This window comes from Garra rufa, chromosome 9 (genome assembly GCF_049309525.1).
Source record: "Garra rufa chromosome 9, GarRuf1.0, whole genome shotgun sequence".
Classification (NCBI taxonomy): domain Eukaryota; kingdom Metazoa; phylum Chordata; class Actinopteri; order Cypriniformes; family Cyprinidae; genus Garra; species Garra rufa.
Window position 1 is genome coordinate 39,824,445 of NC_133369.1, and position 17,145 is coordinate 39,841,589.

Consider the following 17,145-nt stretch of genomic DNA (forward strand, 5'->3'; position numbering starts at 1 on the left):
GTAACAATTTCCCAGATTACTAAGTAATCGTGAAAAAAGGTTTTCTGGTGTTTTATTAAAAACTGGTGGCAGCCTGCTGTTTCTGTTTAGCTAACAAATGTGAGGAGATTTACAAAAAAGGTGTTTACCTCGCAAATATTCCATGGAAACATGTTGTGTCAGCTACGTTAAGTCATGTTCTTGTTGTAATAGTGTGCATTTTAAGACACTTATTAACTTTCAGCAAAGCTTGGCTTTCCAAGTTAATAATAATGGTGTTTCTTTTGTCTGTCAGCAGGATGCGCTATTTCCTGATTATGTTTACCTGAGTAGTGCTGCTGCCAAACCCTTTATGTCTTCCAAAGAGATCTCAGCAACAGATCAGTATACTGAGCTGGATCTAGTGCGTTTTGTGAAAGTGAATTTTAACACATGGCACAGAGCAGAGATTGAGACATTCAAAAGAGTAATTTGTGTTGTTTATGTGTTTGTACGTGGTTTCCTCTTGACTTTTCTGGCATACAGGAAGTACATGGTGTGTCCCGTGAAAATAAACAGGATGGAGATGATGACAAGGATGCCGAAGTGTTGTGGCTGGGGTGCGGAGATGACCATGATGAAGTGCAGCAGGTCCATAAGGTAGTTCATGGAGCTCTGGACTCCATTCACCACCCCACGCTCTGATTCACATATGGTCTCCTGCAAGAGCTGAGTCACTGTAAGGTCAAATGACCAGAGACCTGTAAAATAGAAACACCTTATATATTTATTTTAGGATAAAATCAGTTAGCATTCTTTTTGTAAATAAGCATCTTGCAGTTACAAAAAACTTGCATTAGGTTTTTTTTTCCTCAAAGTAACTTGTGACTGTCTATATCTCATTTCTCAGAATTGTGAGAAAAAAAGTCAGAGTTTCTTTTTTAAAGATTATTTTTTGCCTTTATTGTGATAGGACAGATCAGAAATGACAGGAAGCGAAGTGGGAGAGAGATAGGGGGCGGGATCGGGAAAGGTGCTCGAGTCGGGATTTCAAAATGGGATTTTCATACACAATGGCACTGTATGTCGGCGCGCTGCCCACAAGGCTATTGGCGCTGACAAAAAAATTCAGAATTTTAAGACCAAAATATACGTTTCCGTGAACATGATATAATTTTTTAGACAACAATTTACAAATATTAATACAAAACGAAACAGTTCCCTTTTAGTTGGTCATTTTTGACGGCACATTAGTAACCGAAGAATTGGGAATCTCTCCAGAGAGAACAATCTACTTTGAGTGTAACTTAAACAAGCCAATGCACATTGGCTTGTGATGCTTGCATCTAGGAAGTAGGCAGCAGGTGCAACGCATAATCAGCTTTTTACTTAAGAGCCAAGCGCCGTTTATCTGTCCTGCTGCACAAAGATTGATCTATAGATACTATAGTATTGTAGTGTAGAGCCAGTTCTTTTGGAAGAAGCCTCTTTTTGTGTTTTCATGTTGCCTTGATGGCGCTGCAGTGGTGGTTGCATTCTCGGCAGATTAACCAGAGTGCGTGTACGGCAGGCTGCACTAATTCTTTATTCTTCAAGCATGCTCAGTAGATAAGTCATGTACCCCCTGCGGGAAGATGACCATCTCGGAGTTGCGAACAACACTCCACTACCTCAAAAAGGATTAAGTTCCCTTGCCTTGATCTAGCTCTCTTCCTGGTAAAACCTTACGGAAAGCTACTTCAGGTAGTGGCTTAGGTGCTCTGAGGGTTACAGTGAGGGTTTCCCCTCTGAGGATCCAACCTCCCAGGCCCCCCTCACGCCTCTAGTGCTCTGCACCCAGTGGAGTTGCCTGGGGAATGCGCTGGACCTTCTAAACCAGGGGTGCCCTACAAAATTGAGCTCAAACCCCAAATAGACACACCTGATCCAGCTAATCTAGCTCTTATTAGGCATACTAGAAACTTTCCAGCAGGTGTGTTGAGGCAAGTTGGAGCTAAACTCTGCAGGACACCGGCCCTCCAGGACCAAGTTTGGGCACCCCTGTTCTAAACAAAGTGTACTAGCCATATTCTTTGGCGCTCCCCCAGATGACCAGATGTCAATTGTTGCATCAGAGGGCGAACCCACTCTCTACGGGGATGACAATCTGGCTACGTTACCTCCCTCGGTAACAGTGGCATTGACTGAATCAGACCCAGAGATGATGGCTTTGCTTGCCCGGGCCACAGTCAGGATAAAGTGGACACCTCCACTGTGTCCTGAGCCCTCGAGTTTGGATGACTGGTTTCTTTGGGAGGCTCATGATTAATGATGAGGTTACTAGGACGTGGACGGCACCTTTCACTGCCAGAAACAGACTTAATGTCTCCTCTACTGTCACCTTTGTTTCTTTCTGTTTACCCAAATTTTCAAAGAGTGATATTCTCTATCTCTGGGTCCCTAGAGGTGTGGCACCGTACCACTCTTATCCTCCTCTCTTGGCAGCGGGCAGCAGTGGGTGGTCTGACAGCACAACCAAGCCTTCTCACGCACCCTTTGCCCTACTCTGGAACCACTGTACATCTGTGGTTCCTTTGGTCCCGCTTGCACAGTCTCTGAGAGGCTGGCTATCAGACTCGGCCATGCGATTCAGCAAATGTTTTGTGCAAAGAGATCGCAGTCCTGCTGGCGTAGGATGTGATAGATCCGGTCCCTTCAGCCGATATAAAAACAGGGTTCTACAGTCTCTACTTCATTGTACCCAAGAAAGGTGGTGGGTTACGGCCAATCTTGGATCTGTGAGTTTTGAACTGAGCCCTTCACGTTAAAAACGTTAAAGCAGAAACGCATTTTCAAATACATCCATCCCTGAGAGGTTTGCAGCAATTGACCTGAAAGGTCCTGACCTGAATACTTTCATGTCTTGACACAGGCCATTCCTGCGCTTTGAGTTTGAGGGTCGAGCATATCAGTACAAGGTTTTGCCCTTCAGGCCTTCTCTGTCTCCCTGCATCTTCACAAAGTCGTGGAGGCTGCCCTTGTTCCCATGAGAGAACATGGCGCATCCTCAACTATCTTGACAACTGGCTCATACTGGCACAGTCACGAGATCAGTTGTGCGAACACAGGGACCTGGTGCTCAGTCACCTCTGGAAAATAAATTATTTTATGTGCACTATCTAAGGTCACATTAAATTGATCAATTGTAAATGTAAATATGCAGGCAATGCAGGCATTTACTCACCAACTCGAGCTGTAATGACTCCAAGGAACAGCAGGATGATGGAGACGTAAGACTCTGGTTCAGTCCCTGCTGGTGCGTTCTCAAACAGCACAGTGTTATTGGTCCAGTGAATAGAGGAACGGTCTGGCAGCAGAGGCTGGTTGTTGCTTCCACGCAGTGGGTATCCATGCCTCTGGTGACCTCCGGTCATCCCACCCACATCTGACGCATTCCCCATATTTAGCACACTGAGGTTCATGGGGCTACCGGGGGCAAAAACTGAGCACAAACAAAGCAACAGGCAAACTAGATGCAGAGCGCTGGAAATGACCCCAGTGTTGACCAGGCCACATGCTTTCCGTAGCTTTGTGAAAAGGACAGTACCCAAAAGCCCCGCCACAGCTGACACACCCATGAGAATGCTGAGCAGTGAGCCGCTTATGCCCTGGGTATAAGCGTAGCCGGTGGTGATGCAGTCAAAACCCAGTACTGTGGTGTAAAGGAATGCTAGGCCCAGGCCAGCGAGGAAAACAGGCTGTCTGTAATACGCCCTCCATCCTTCCCTGCAGGTGTTGAGGAGCCCACGCAGCCGATGAAGGCACACTGGTATTCGTCTTATTTCTTGTAAATGCAGGCTGGTACTTTCCTCTGAGATGGCAGCAGCTGGACATGCTGAGGTCCTGGCTGAATAAAGAAAGATAGATTGTGTATTTGTATTATGGATCAGTCATCCTATCTATACTATATATTGTTCTTTCATTCTATCATTCTATCGTTCCATCTATCGTTCTGTGTCTCTGTCGTTTTATTGTTCTATCATTCTGTCGTTATTTATATAATTCTATCTATTGTTTTGCAGTTCTTTCTGTCCATAAGGTCTATACACCTTCAAATTTTAGGCTTTTAACAGGTTTTAAATTTTTTTAATACAGGATACAATGGAATGAGTAATTGATTCCACACCATCAGGTGTCAGTATAAGGCCATATCTGTAATATCAACTAAAAATGAACACCAAACTACTGAGTGCAGCTTTAATTATACATTTTAAATATACATATTTCAAACATGGGTCTAGGCATTATTCACCTGATTATTTCAAACTGAAAAAAATGTGAATATTTTATTACCTTTTGAGCGTTTTCCTTCTCTTTTCCTCTCTAAATAGCTTTGATGTTCCATAGCTGGTGGTTTGACGGACAGTGCTGGTACGATCCGGTAAACTCTGGAGAGGAAGATGAACTCTACAATGAGGGACACCAGATTCCATGCTAAGATGAAGCCACAGCCAACCACATTAGAGGCCAGGGTCATTACCTGACCCACCGCCAGTGGAGCCAGGATGTTGGTCACCTGATCGATCCGCCTCATTGTCGCATTCATTCCTGTATCAGGAGGTAATCAAAACTCAAAATGTTTTTACAGAATATTTGTGTTTACACTGTAGTTGTAGATTTATTACAGCATTGCACTGTACGTTTTGTAACATGTTGACATCAAACTCTACTGAAACCAATTGAGCAGTTTTTTCTCCTTTGTGGTGTGTTTTTTTTGTGCACCGTGTTGAACTGCTGCCTATGTAGAGAAGATACCGTACATGTTTAATTGCAAGTAATATATCTAATGGATTAGACTGGGAAAATTTTAAAACGCCTATATACAATTTCCAATTCACAGAATTACCTGCGAGATGACCACGGTTGTAGCCTGTGATCACCACTATCCAATCCCTCTGGATGGCAATGGTGAGAGCTGTGCTGGCGAGGTTCGCCACATCTGCCAGGATGATCACCACCGTATAACAAACCACCTTGTGTGAGTTGTGTGATGCAATAAGTTACTATGCTATGTCATAACAGTAGGAATGCTTATGTTTAGCAGTGACTGGCCAGAGACAGTAGGCACACTATTGTGTTCTGAATTGGCATAAAAATAACACATTTTAAGGGTACAAACAGTGTGGACTTACAGTTAGCCACCCATCCCAGATTTCCTCAATCCACTTTTTGTATGAAAACACCAACATGAGCACGATGCTGCAGATAGTCACTGAGATATTCTGAATGAACAGGGACCCGTGGGCCACTGTTGATAAGGATAGAGAGGAAAAAAAACAGACTTGACATCTCTATCTTTTTTTGTAAATCATAAGTGCACCACAAAATGCATCTTTCACCTTTGTTTCTTGGGTTGCGGTCAACCCAGTCTCCAATCAAAGCCCCTAATAAGAGCACGGATCCAGCCACCACTAGTCCAAAGATGCCAGTTAACAGCAGGTTATGCCCGTACAGCTCAATGAGGAAGACAGAGATGGCGAAATGCCACATGCGATCACCCTGGCACGTGAAAAGAAAAGATCAGCTCAAGATATAATACTTGACATATCATAATTCACATCTCTTGTGTGGTCCTCAAAGTAAAATTGAAAAAAACCTGTAATAGTGTGCCAAAGCTCATGCCATGCTAACTGACTGCCGGTATGGCAGATGCGAAAGCGGCTCCTTACCCACATAGATAACGCTCCACTCACATAGATGAGGAACTTGGGGCCCTTGAGGTAGATGAGGGCTGATTCTATGAGATAAAGAGTTTTGACAGATTTATTTCTTGTAAATGCAGTGGTTGTAGAATAATAAGACTGTTTAATGCCAGACAGCAAGAACATGCAGGCTCTGCAGATTCTAAGCATCTTCTAAAATAGCAGATGATTGTTTTTCCAATCACTCTATAATAAGCAATACTTTAAAGGTGCCATAGAATGGAAAACTGTATTTACCTTGGTATAGTTGAATAATAACATTTCTGTACATGGACGTGACACACCGTGAGTCTCAAACACCGTAGTTCGCTACTTCTTATATAAATCTGGTGTTTGCAAAAGACCACTGAAAAAGAGGCCAATTCCAACTTAACAAAGACTATGACGTTATAGTCTCGGGATCATTAATAGTCACTCCCCCAACATTTGCATAGCCCAATCTTTAGAAGTTCTGCGAGTAGGCTATTGTGAAAAAACAAAGCTAGGACAATAGCGAAAATGGCAGATCACGGAAATAAATGTTATGTTCCAAGTTGTGCAGAAGATGTTAAGTGCAGGAATGGTTTGGTGTCTGTACTCAGAAAGGCAAGGGAAACAAATAAGGGATTCTAATAAAATAAGGCGAGCCACTAAAGGAACACAGTTAGCTTCTTGCTAGCACTAGCACAGTATGAATACTTTTGATTCAAGTAAAGAAACATACGTGGTATATTCTTGGCTTTAATCACAGGTGAATCTCTGTCATTATCATTGTCAAACTCCACAGCAACACCACCACTCTGGGCTCCCTCTGTTCTGAGAGACATCCTGCATAAACAGCATGACTGTATTAGAATCCAACTGGAATCCAATTGGATCGCAAATCGTTTGATTCACAATGGGGCTTTAAAGTGCAAATGGCAAATCATTTGATTCAGAACTGGACTTTCAAGTGCGTATCACAAATCTTTATTTTTTTTTTTCCAGAACAGGACATTAAAGTGACTATAACATTCAAAAAACACTTTTTCATTTAGCAATGATGCTTTAAATTGATTTTAAAATATTTTCAAATAGAAATCAGTTATTCTAAATAGAATATTTCAAAATTTTGATGTTTTTCATGTATTTTGAATCAAATAAATGCAGGCTTGGTTAGCAGAAGAGATTTCTTTAACAAACATAAAAAATCGTAAAAAAACTTTTGACTGGTAATGTATGTAATCGGTAGTCAATAGTAAATAATGTTTAGTTAATCGTGTTACATTTTAAATATTTATATATTATAATATAAATATTTATATTAAAGATGTATCACAGGTTCCAGAAAAATATTAAGCAGCATAACTGTTTCCAACATTAATTAAAAAAAGTAATAACTCAGCATGTAAGAATGATTTCTGAAGGATCATGTGACAATGAGGACTGGAGTAATGATGCTGAAAATTCAGCTTTTTATCACAGGAATATAATCCTATTTTAAAGTATAATAAAATGGAAAACCACTATTTTAAATTCAACAATATTTCACAATATTACAGTTATTCTGTATTTTTTAATAAAATAAATGCAGCCTTGATACGCAGAAAACATTTCCTAAAGAAATAAAAAATTAAAATAAAAAACTTACTGATCCCACATATTTGAACAGCAGTATATATTTTAAATAAATTCTGTTTTATGTCACAGAGATAAATTATTTTTTTAAGTATATTAACATAAGAAAACTGTTATTTTTTTTAAATTGGAATAATATTATTACTCTTTCTGTATTTTTGATCAAATAAATGGAACTTTGATGAGCATGAGAGACTTTAAAAAAACATGAAAAATCCTACTGGCCCCAAGCTTTTAAACAGCAATGCATATAATCAATATTTGAGAAAGAAGTTGAATTGGAAAATGAACCAAAGAGCATCTTAAAACAAAACACATGATCAGTGTTACAAATGTGAAAATATGAAACATTTCTTTATAATTTTTGCATCATAACATTTCTCAATTTTAAAATACTATACACTCTGTTGAAATTTTGATTTCCAGACATTCAGTGTGACCTCAGCCTTTCAGACCCCACTGTACACACAATATTCAAACTCTAAAGCCACAAAAAAGACAGGTAGTAAAAAAATCACCTGGTATTTGGCTCCTCCTTCGAGTCCTCCTCGCTATGAGTGCTTGCTGTGTCTCAAGGTTGTGCTATCCATGTGTCCCAGGTAAGGATGCTTCCATGAAGGCCTGAATTCCAGCAGTCGTACTGTGAGGGGCTTGATAACATCACAGTGCATGAGGCGACCATTGTATGAAACTGCCAGAAAAGCAGAACGAGTCACAGGCTGACAAAGGCAGCCAGCATATTCCACAGCACGTGACAGCGAGGGGGGACAATGTCACCGTTCACCCCCCACACCTAAAAGAAAAAGACCACCTTGTCACTCAAATCTCACACACACACTCATATAGTAATAAAACTTTCGACATACTTGTTCAACACAGCATACGCATAATAATGTTTGCATTTGGATATGTTCATTTTTATTGCCATGGCCTGATGTCATTACATACTAATAATCAGTCATTAAACAATCTATTATTATATATCAAGAGGTCTTGTGGCTTATGGCTGTTATTTACCATGTACTGTTCAAAGAATAATGATATAATGGGCAGCCAATCAATGTATGAACACGATATTTTCATGCAGCACCTTAAACCCTTTAGATTACCTTATATACAGTCAAGCCCAAAATTATTCATACCCCTGGCAAATTCTGACTTAATGTTACTTCTATTCAACCAGCAAGTTTATTTTTGACCGGAAATGACACAGGCTTCTCCCAAAAGATAATAAGATGATGTACAAGTGGCATCTTTGTGGAAAAAAAAAATATATTTCTAAGCTTTTATTTACATTTGAACAAAACAAAGAGTGGCATGTCCAAAATTATTCATACCCTTTGCAAACTGTCACAGTCTATGGGAAAATCCAAAGTTCTATACCATTCCAAATAGTCCAAGCTGTTCTAAAGCATCCTAATTACCCTGATTCATTGGGAACAGCTGTTTTAATCAACTCAACAGGTGAAAAACAGAAGCTCTCTGCTGTTGGTTTGTGGACAGTCATGGCTAAGACAAAGGAGCTCACTGAGGACCTGCGGCTCCAGAGTTTCAGTGGCTACAGTCTAAATTATTATTAAAAAATACAAGACGTTCTGCACTGTGAAAAATGTCAGAGGACGTGGTTGGAAGCCAAAATTGACACCTGTGCTGGCCAGGAGGATAGTGAGAGAGGTAAAAAAGAATCACCACCAAGGCCAGCCTGATGAATCTGGGCTCTGCTGGTGGCAACATCTCAAGGCAGACAGTCCAACGGACACTGCACACCACTGGGTTCCACGGACGCCGACCAAGGAGGACACCACTTCTCCAGATAAGGCACGCAAAAGCCCACTTGCCTTTGCAAATGCTCATCTGGACAAAGAAGACAAAGACTTCTGGTCTTCTGTTTTATGGTCAGATAAAACAAAAATTTTATTGTTTGGCCACAATGATGTAGCCTTCATTTGGAATAAAAAAGGAGAAGTCTTCAACCCTAAGAACACCATCCCCACTGTCAAACATGATGGTGGGAAGCTAATGTTTTGAGTGTTTTTCAGCCGGTGGACCAGGGAACCTAATCACAGTAAACGGCACCATGAAAAAGGAGCAATGCATTAAAATTCTCAACAACAACATCAGGCAGTCTGCAGAGAAACCAGTGGACATCACGACAACGACCCAAAACACACAGCAAAAGTGGTGAAGAAATGGTTAGCAGACAAAAACACTAACTTTTTAAAACTTAACATAAATTTTGGACATGCCACTTTTTGTTCAAATGTAAATAAAAGATGAGTAATATATTTTTTTTCCACAATGATGCCTCTTGTACATCATCTTATTATCTTCTGGGAGATGTGTCTGTGTCATTTCTAAACAAAAACAAAAAAAAAAACTTGCTGGTTGAATAAAAGTAACTTTAAAGGGATAGTTCACCCAAAAATGAAAATTTGATGTTTATCTGCTTACCCCCAGGGCATCCAAGATGTAGGTGACTTTGTTTCCTCAGAAAAACACAAACGAAGATTTTTAATGAAAACCGGTGCAGTCTGCCAGCCTTATCATGTACGTGGATGGGCACCAAACCTTTAAAAGTAAACAAAAACATGCACAGACAAATCCAAATTACACCCTGCGGCCTTGTGATGATACATTGATGTCTTAAGACACGAAACGATCGTTTTTTGCGAGAAACTGAACAGTATTTATATCATTTTTTACCTTTGATACACAGCCACGTCCATCTGTCATGAGCACGAGTTTGGCATCAGTCACGTCACATGTGCACGCGCTTCTGGCGTAGTATACGCAAACGCCGGAAGGGGAAATCAGTGAAAAGTCCCGGATGAGTTTGCGCAAGCAAACGTAATCTTTTAGTTTTAAACAGTGGCGGCTCCTGACAAATATCTCTGGGGGGGCAACTGTTCCGATTTTGGCAAAGATAACCGCTTTAATGGGTAAAATTATGATAAAATTCAGATAGCCAACTTTACAGCATTACATTACATTGTTTGATTTGGTTTCCCTGTTCCTAGATGGCAACATCAGGCATGAATTGTACAAACTGTATAGTATTTTGAATAGCTATATTAAATTTATCGCAATGGTCTCAAATACACTGAAACACTTCCACCATGGCCATCAAGAGACACATTGTCCTCAACTAGTTTGCCCTCTAAGAGTAAAAAAAAAAAAAAAAAAAGCCATACTGCTTTACAATTAAAGACTTTTTATTTCTCATAATAAAACTGTAATTAATCAAATCTTTCCAGAACATATTCAGTATAAATTTGGCTGCCAATATGCAATCAATACAACTATTTAAAATTCAACATTTGGAGAATACAACATATAACATACAAGGCCATAACCAGGGTTTGAAAATTAGTGAGGTCCGAAGTAAGGTGTTAAGAATTGTGCTATAATAACACCCACAAATGCACTACATATAGCCTAAACTTCAAAATAGACAGACATGTAGATGATTGTGAAAGATTTTTTATTCAGTATAATGTTTTACATGGAAAGTTCGTTTTTTTTAGCTGAGGGAATTTTTATTTTATAACAAGTTATAAAAATAACGTTAGAATAATGACACTGACATAAAACTAACGTTCAACTTTCCACTTTATAAACGTCCCAAAGTGTCACACTAAATTGGACAAACGAGTCAAAAAACACGTATAATAAATAGGTGGATCTGGCAACAAAGGGAGGCCGCTGCACCCGCGCTCTCACTCAACGCGTTCTCAAGCCCCTTTCACTGCGCTAGCTTCTCGCAGCAAACACTCATGTGATATGAGGTGGTTTAAACGGCTAAATAATCATTCGAAGAGCTTGACATTTTATTTTTGAATATAAAAAATGACCGAGGTCCGGACCTCGGTGACCTCATAGCTGGCTACGGCCGTGATAACATAAACAATTCACCATTTAATAACACACATCACTTGTATTGAAATTTTGCTCGCTTCTCTTTTAAGCAGGCAAAGTGATCAATTACCCTCTCTGAAAAAACTGCTCAATACTCTTGTCTAAATCAGGTTCGGATTCTTTGAATGGCTACAGGATGTCCGGTCAGAACATTAAGTCTCACACCAGGAACGTACTTTAGGATGATTTATTGTGCAAAGATGTGTGTGGTTCTGTAAATATAAAACAGTATACAAATATAAATAAATGAATAAATAAATGTACAATAACAGATCTTTACAGCAGTACTTGAATATTCAGAATTAACAGTATAAATAAATGCTATTTTAGAGAACTTGACATGAAGTAAACAATATAAAAATAATATAGATACAAACGAATTGACGTTCTATTCAATGAATGCACTACCGCAATTTGCGTAGCTCACGTGCCTAGCGCAAGTGTGTAACTGGGCATGCAAACAAGCCCAGACATGTTCACTGAGGTCCGTTTCAAGTCTACATAAAGCCTACTATATATATAACATTAAATACTTAAACAAATAACATAGGAGAAAACTAACATTTTGTTCACAGGATAACATGCTAGTATGATAAGAACGTAAACATTTATGCGGAATGCCGCTGTAGCGGTCATTCATCTTTCTCATTAACATATCTCGCAAGAAAGTATGTAAATACACTTACGATTCGCTGCACGCACACATATATCCACACAATCCTTAAACGGTGCACTTCTAACTACTTTAACTTATCAACAATTGACTATAAACACGTCCACACATCCATTCTCCATAAAGTCTCGGTTTCTACAGCACGGAAAGTTTTTTGAACAGTCCAAATCACAGATACAGGCGGGGGTGTCTGGACTAGCTCACTTTCGAGGGGTGGCCTTTTTTACAGCCGCCCCCAAATTCACACGTTGAATTTGAACAATAAGAAAGGCCCTACTCTGCATTGAAATTTCACTTAGGCAATGGAGGTAGGCTGATGATCTTTGTCACTGGCCTTAGGTAAGTTCTGTCCTTCACCTTGATCTCAGCTGATCTGACTCGATTATCCGTTCCAGGAAAAACTTGAACTATCCTTCCAATGGGCCAGAGTGCACGAGGTAGTTGCTGGTCTACAATCATAACAGTATCACCTATCTGTAGGTTGTCTGTTTCTGACATCCATTTCTGTCTGGTTTGAAGGCCAGGCAGATAGTTGCGGATGAATTGCTTCCAGAAGTGATCGGCCAATAGCTGACTATGCCTCCATCTCCGTCGACTCAGAAGCTCAGAATCTTGGTATGTCACTTGCGGAAGCGAGGCATCCCGCCGCCCCATCAACAGGATGTTGGGTGTAACTGGGTCTGGGTCAGCGATGTCTGAAGATGTGTAACCAAGGGGTTTGGAATTGAGAATCCCCTCAATTTCAATGAGAACAGTCCGCAATACTTCTTCAGTGACTGTCTGTGCTCCGAGGGTCACTTGCAGGGCTGTTTTCAGGGACCGAATCTCCCGCTCCCAGCATCCACCAAAGTGTGGGGCATTAGGTGGATTGAACACAAACTTTATTTGCTGGCTTGCGAGCTGAGCTTGGAGCTCAGGCTGAATGGCAGTGTAGGCATCTCGAAGTTCCCTTTCTCCACCTTTGAAATTTGTTCCCTGATCTGATAGGATTTCATAAGGTTTTCCTCGTCGGGCAATGAAGCGACGAAGGGCCATTAGGAAGGAATCACTGTCCAGACTTGTGAGGAGATCGATATGCACTGCACGGGTGGTCATACACTTGAAGATGATCCCCCAACGCTTCTCATTTCGGCGTCCTACCTTTATGAGATAGGGACCGAAGCAATCTATCCCTGTTGAATAGAAAACTGGCTGGTGAATTCTCAACCGGGCTGGTGGGAGGTCTGCCATTCTGGGGGGATGTGGCTTGGCCCGCCATTTCTGGCATTCTGTGCACTGGCGTTGATGATGTCTGACAGCTGCTCGCCCTCTTAATATCCAGTATTTTCTTCTGAGTTCCGAAAACACCCTCTCTGGTCCAGGGTGATGCAGACGATCATCGTAGTCTTTGATGATGAGCTTAGTGAGTGGGTGATGTGGATCAAGGATGATGGGGTGGATGTTATCTTCTTCTAGTGAACTGATTTGTCTGAGACGACCACCAACACGTATGAGATTGGTGCTTATATCTAGTTCAGGGGCTAGACACAGAAGCCGACTATTGGTTGGCAGGGTTTTACCAGATTTCAAGTGAAATACCTCATCTGGGAATGACTCCGCCTGGATCTGATGGAGAGCTGCGAGTTCAGCTTTTTTATAATCTTCGGCAGTTACAGTGGAGGGAGAGCTTTCAGCTGATGGTTGGAGAATGGCATTTAGGTAGTCGGTGAAAGTTTGAAACTGTTGAGGATCTGGCAGTGACAGAGCAGAGGTTAACAGTCCACAGAAGGTTGACTTTTTCAGCTCACTGTCTTGTTTCATGTGGACTAATGGTGGCATCTCAGGCCAGCTGTCTGGTCTTTGTCTGAGGAATGCTGGGCCTTGGTTCCATTTGCTTTCTTTGTGGAGATCAGAAGGAGACTTCCCTCTTGTGATGGCGTCCGCTGGGTTGTCTCTCGACTGTACATAACGCCAGGTGTCGGATTCGGTTAGGTCCTGTATTTCTGCCACTCTGGTCCCCACAAACACCTTAAAGTGACAGGAATCTGATAAAAGCCAAGTTAGCACTGTGGTGGAATCAGACCACAGCGTGACACCAGTAAGTGGTAACGTTAGCTCTGTCCTTAGAACTTTAGCAAGCTGTGCACCTGTAAGTGCTGCACACAACTCAAGACGTGGAATGCTTTGCTGTTTCTTGGGGGCGACACGGGACCTAGCTGTTACGAAGGCAATCTCCACATTACCTTGAGGGTTCTCTGTTCTTAAGTACGCTACCGATCCATAGGCCTTTTCTGAGGCATCACAAAAGATGTGAAGCTGTCTACTACTAGAGGAGCAGTCGAATTCTTTGCTGCAGTAACACCTGGGTAGAGTTATGTGCTGCAGATCTTCCAATTCGCTCTCCCAGTGTTTCCAAGAGTTTAGTAGGTCCTCTGGTAACCGTGGGTCATCCCATTCCCTCCGTTTGTCCCACAATCTCTGTACTATCACCTTGGCTCGAGTGGTAAATGGTACAATGTAGCCAAGGGGATCATACTGGCTAGCAAGAATCTGGTAGATGATTCGCATTGTTGGCATTTGACAGTCTGATTTGCGCCGCTTGTATGAAAGGGTGTCCGTTAGGCAATTCCACTGCAGGCCAAGAGTTGATTCCTGGACTTCTTGGTGGCCTTCCCTGAGCCAGAGGATGCTGCTCTGAGACTGAATGTCAGTTGGCAGATGGCTGATAACTGAAGGGTCATTGCTAGCCCACTGTCGTAGGTCAAAGCCACCAGACGCTAGGAGACTGCGAAGTTTGTCGACCAGGTTCTTGGCCATGTTACAGGAAGCAAAACTCTGAAGACAATTGTCCACATAGAATGACTTCTCCACTGAAACTTGTGTGTCCTCTTCAGGCTGGCTATGATCTAAAACGTGCTTCTGCAAGGCAAACGAGGCACAACACGGACTGCAGGTGGTCCCGAAAGGCAGTACCTGCCATTCATAGACATCTGGGATTCTGTCTCTTTGCATGTCCCTCCAGATATATCTCAGCAATGGTTTATCTTGTGGCAATAGGCGTACCTGATGGAACATGCCGCGGATGTCACTGCTGATGGCAACGGAGTGCTCCCGGAAACGCAGAAGGACTGCCAGGAGAGATGAACTAAGTGTTGGACCAGGTAACAGGAGCTCGTTCAGATTGTGCCCTTGGTATGAGAACGAACAGTTAAAGACCACCCTATTCTTGCCATTATGGTGCACCATGTGGTGTGGGATGTACCAGGCTTCTCTGGTTCTGTCCACCTGTTCCTGATTGAGCTTGACTACATACCCAGCTTGCACGAGTTTGGTCAGCTCCTCTTGGTATACTGCGGCCAACTCTGGGTCTCTTTCCAGCCGCTTCTCGATTCCCCTTAACTGGGGTAAGACAGCTTCTTTGGGGGCATAGAGACGAGGCATGTTTTTGACGCGCAGCAGAGGCGTAGCATATCGATGGACACCATCGATTTCTACTCTCACTGTGTTTTCTTGCAAAAACTGAATGGACTCTTTGTCTTGGCGTGACCTGGTGATTACCTTTTCACTCTGGTAAGGTAGAACGTCCATTTGCCACAATCTTTCAACATTTGCGTAAAGGTCGTTGACAGGCCGCAGTGAGGTGAAGAGGCATTGTTTGGGAGACAAATTATTGCTCAGTTCTTGAGCTGGACCCTGCAGTGTCCATCCCAGACGTGTTCTTACTGCTGCTGGTCCACCAGGGGGTCCCAGTCGAACTGGTTCTATGGGAGTTATGAGGTGGGGGCAATCAGAGCCAATAAGAAGAACAGGATGTACCTTGTCCAGCTGTTGTAAAGGCAACCCGGCAAGATGCTTGAATTTTCGTTGCAGAACACTAACAGAGTGTGTATGCTCTGCCAGACCGAGTGCTTTGGCTGTAAATGCGTTACGGATCTTATAGGCTTTGCTAGGGTTAACAGTTGGGGACACAGTGAAAGTCACGGCCGCCCCGTGAATGACCTGGGTATCCTGTCTCACTGTGCGGAGTACAAGGTCCTCTGGCTGCCCCACCAGTCTTAATTTCTGCACCGCATCATGCAGAATGATAGTCCGCTCTGATCCATCATCTAACACAGCGTAGGCCTCCATTGCCATGTTGCCATTCCTGATCAACACCTTAGTCACTTTGAGCAGCACTTTACTGCCTGAGGTTGGGCGATCAACATACAAAACTGCACTAGAAGGAGCTGCATTCTGCTGAGATGGTTTACCCTGATCGTTGACGTCATGTAGTACCAAAAGGTGCCTTCTGTTGCATGTTGGGCAGAGAGTCTTTAGCGTGCAGTTAGCTGCTTGATGTCCACGACCACAACGCCAGCAACGATTTTTAGTCTTAATCCAGTCTATCTTCTGATCTTTGCTGAGGAGCTTGAAGTTGTCACAGGCATTTAGATAATGTTTATTGTTGTCACAGTATGGACAATAAGCTCTCCCCTTCTCTTCCCTAACAGAAGCTGGTTTGGACATGGCTGACAACGTTGGCGTGGATGGCGACTTCTCAGTACCAAGTAGAATGGTTGTCGGTTTCCGCGGCTGCCTAGACTCTCTTTTTATCTCTCTGCCACGCACTGAAGATTCCTGCCTTGGGTGGCAAGCAAACTGGTTCAAGTCTTCCTGTACTTGAAGCTCATATTCCAGCCAATCAGCAAAGTCCAGCAAAGTGGGAATGGTAACTTGTAAAGGGTGGGTGTACCGTTTGAAACTCGATCTGAGGTCATGTGGCAGTTTACTTAGGAGCCGAGACACATGTGATCCACATTCCAACTCTACATTACCTTTGTGGCCCAGTTGCTGCAACATACTGACAAGTGAGCGCACCTGCAGTCCAAACATCCTGAATGCTTTCACATCTCCGCTGCGTATGTTAGCACCATCCATCAGCTCCGCGATTCGTTGTAGGGCTAATTGGTGGGGTTGACCATACATCTTATTAAGGGCTTTCATTGTGTTGGAGAAGGGAAACCTGGAATTGCTGTAAGAGTCTGCCACCAAGAGGGCCTCCTCCAGTTTCAGATGGTCTGTGAGGATTTGAAACTTAAATCGTTCTGTGACATCGTCTGGCAGCATGTTCTCCAAAGCAATTCTCAGTCTTGAAAACTCCCTAGGGTCGGGAGACGTCAGGCAAGGGATGGTAGGGGCCGGACCTCTGTAAATTTTCTCCTGTGTAGATGAGGGTATGAAATGATCTGAGCTGTATTCTGTATGGACTGGCCTCCTTTGGTCCTGTGTTGGGACCATAAACTC

The 17,145-nt window shown here is 42.4% G+C and overlaps 1 protein-coding gene across 1 annotated transcript; it reads right to left on the minus strand.

Moving 5' to 3' along the window:
- Positions 1 to 354: 354 nt before the first annotated feature.
- LOC141342981 (ferroportin) lies at positions 355 to 6,505 on the minus strand. Its single transcript, XM_073847573.1, has 8 exons — positions 6,403 to 6,505; positions 5,667 to 5,734; positions 5,337 to 5,496; positions 5,130 to 5,245; positions 4,844 to 4,970; positions 4,291 to 4,545; positions 3,182 to 3,844; positions 355 to 719 (listed from the first exon to the last, which is right to left on the minus strand). Exons 1-8 carry the CDS (start codon positions 6,503 to 6,505, stop codon positions 460 to 462), a joined length of 1,752 nt encoding a protein of 583 aa, XP_073703674.1. The 3' UTR covers positions 355 to 459.
- Positions 6,506 to 17,145: the final 10,640 nt, after the last annotated feature.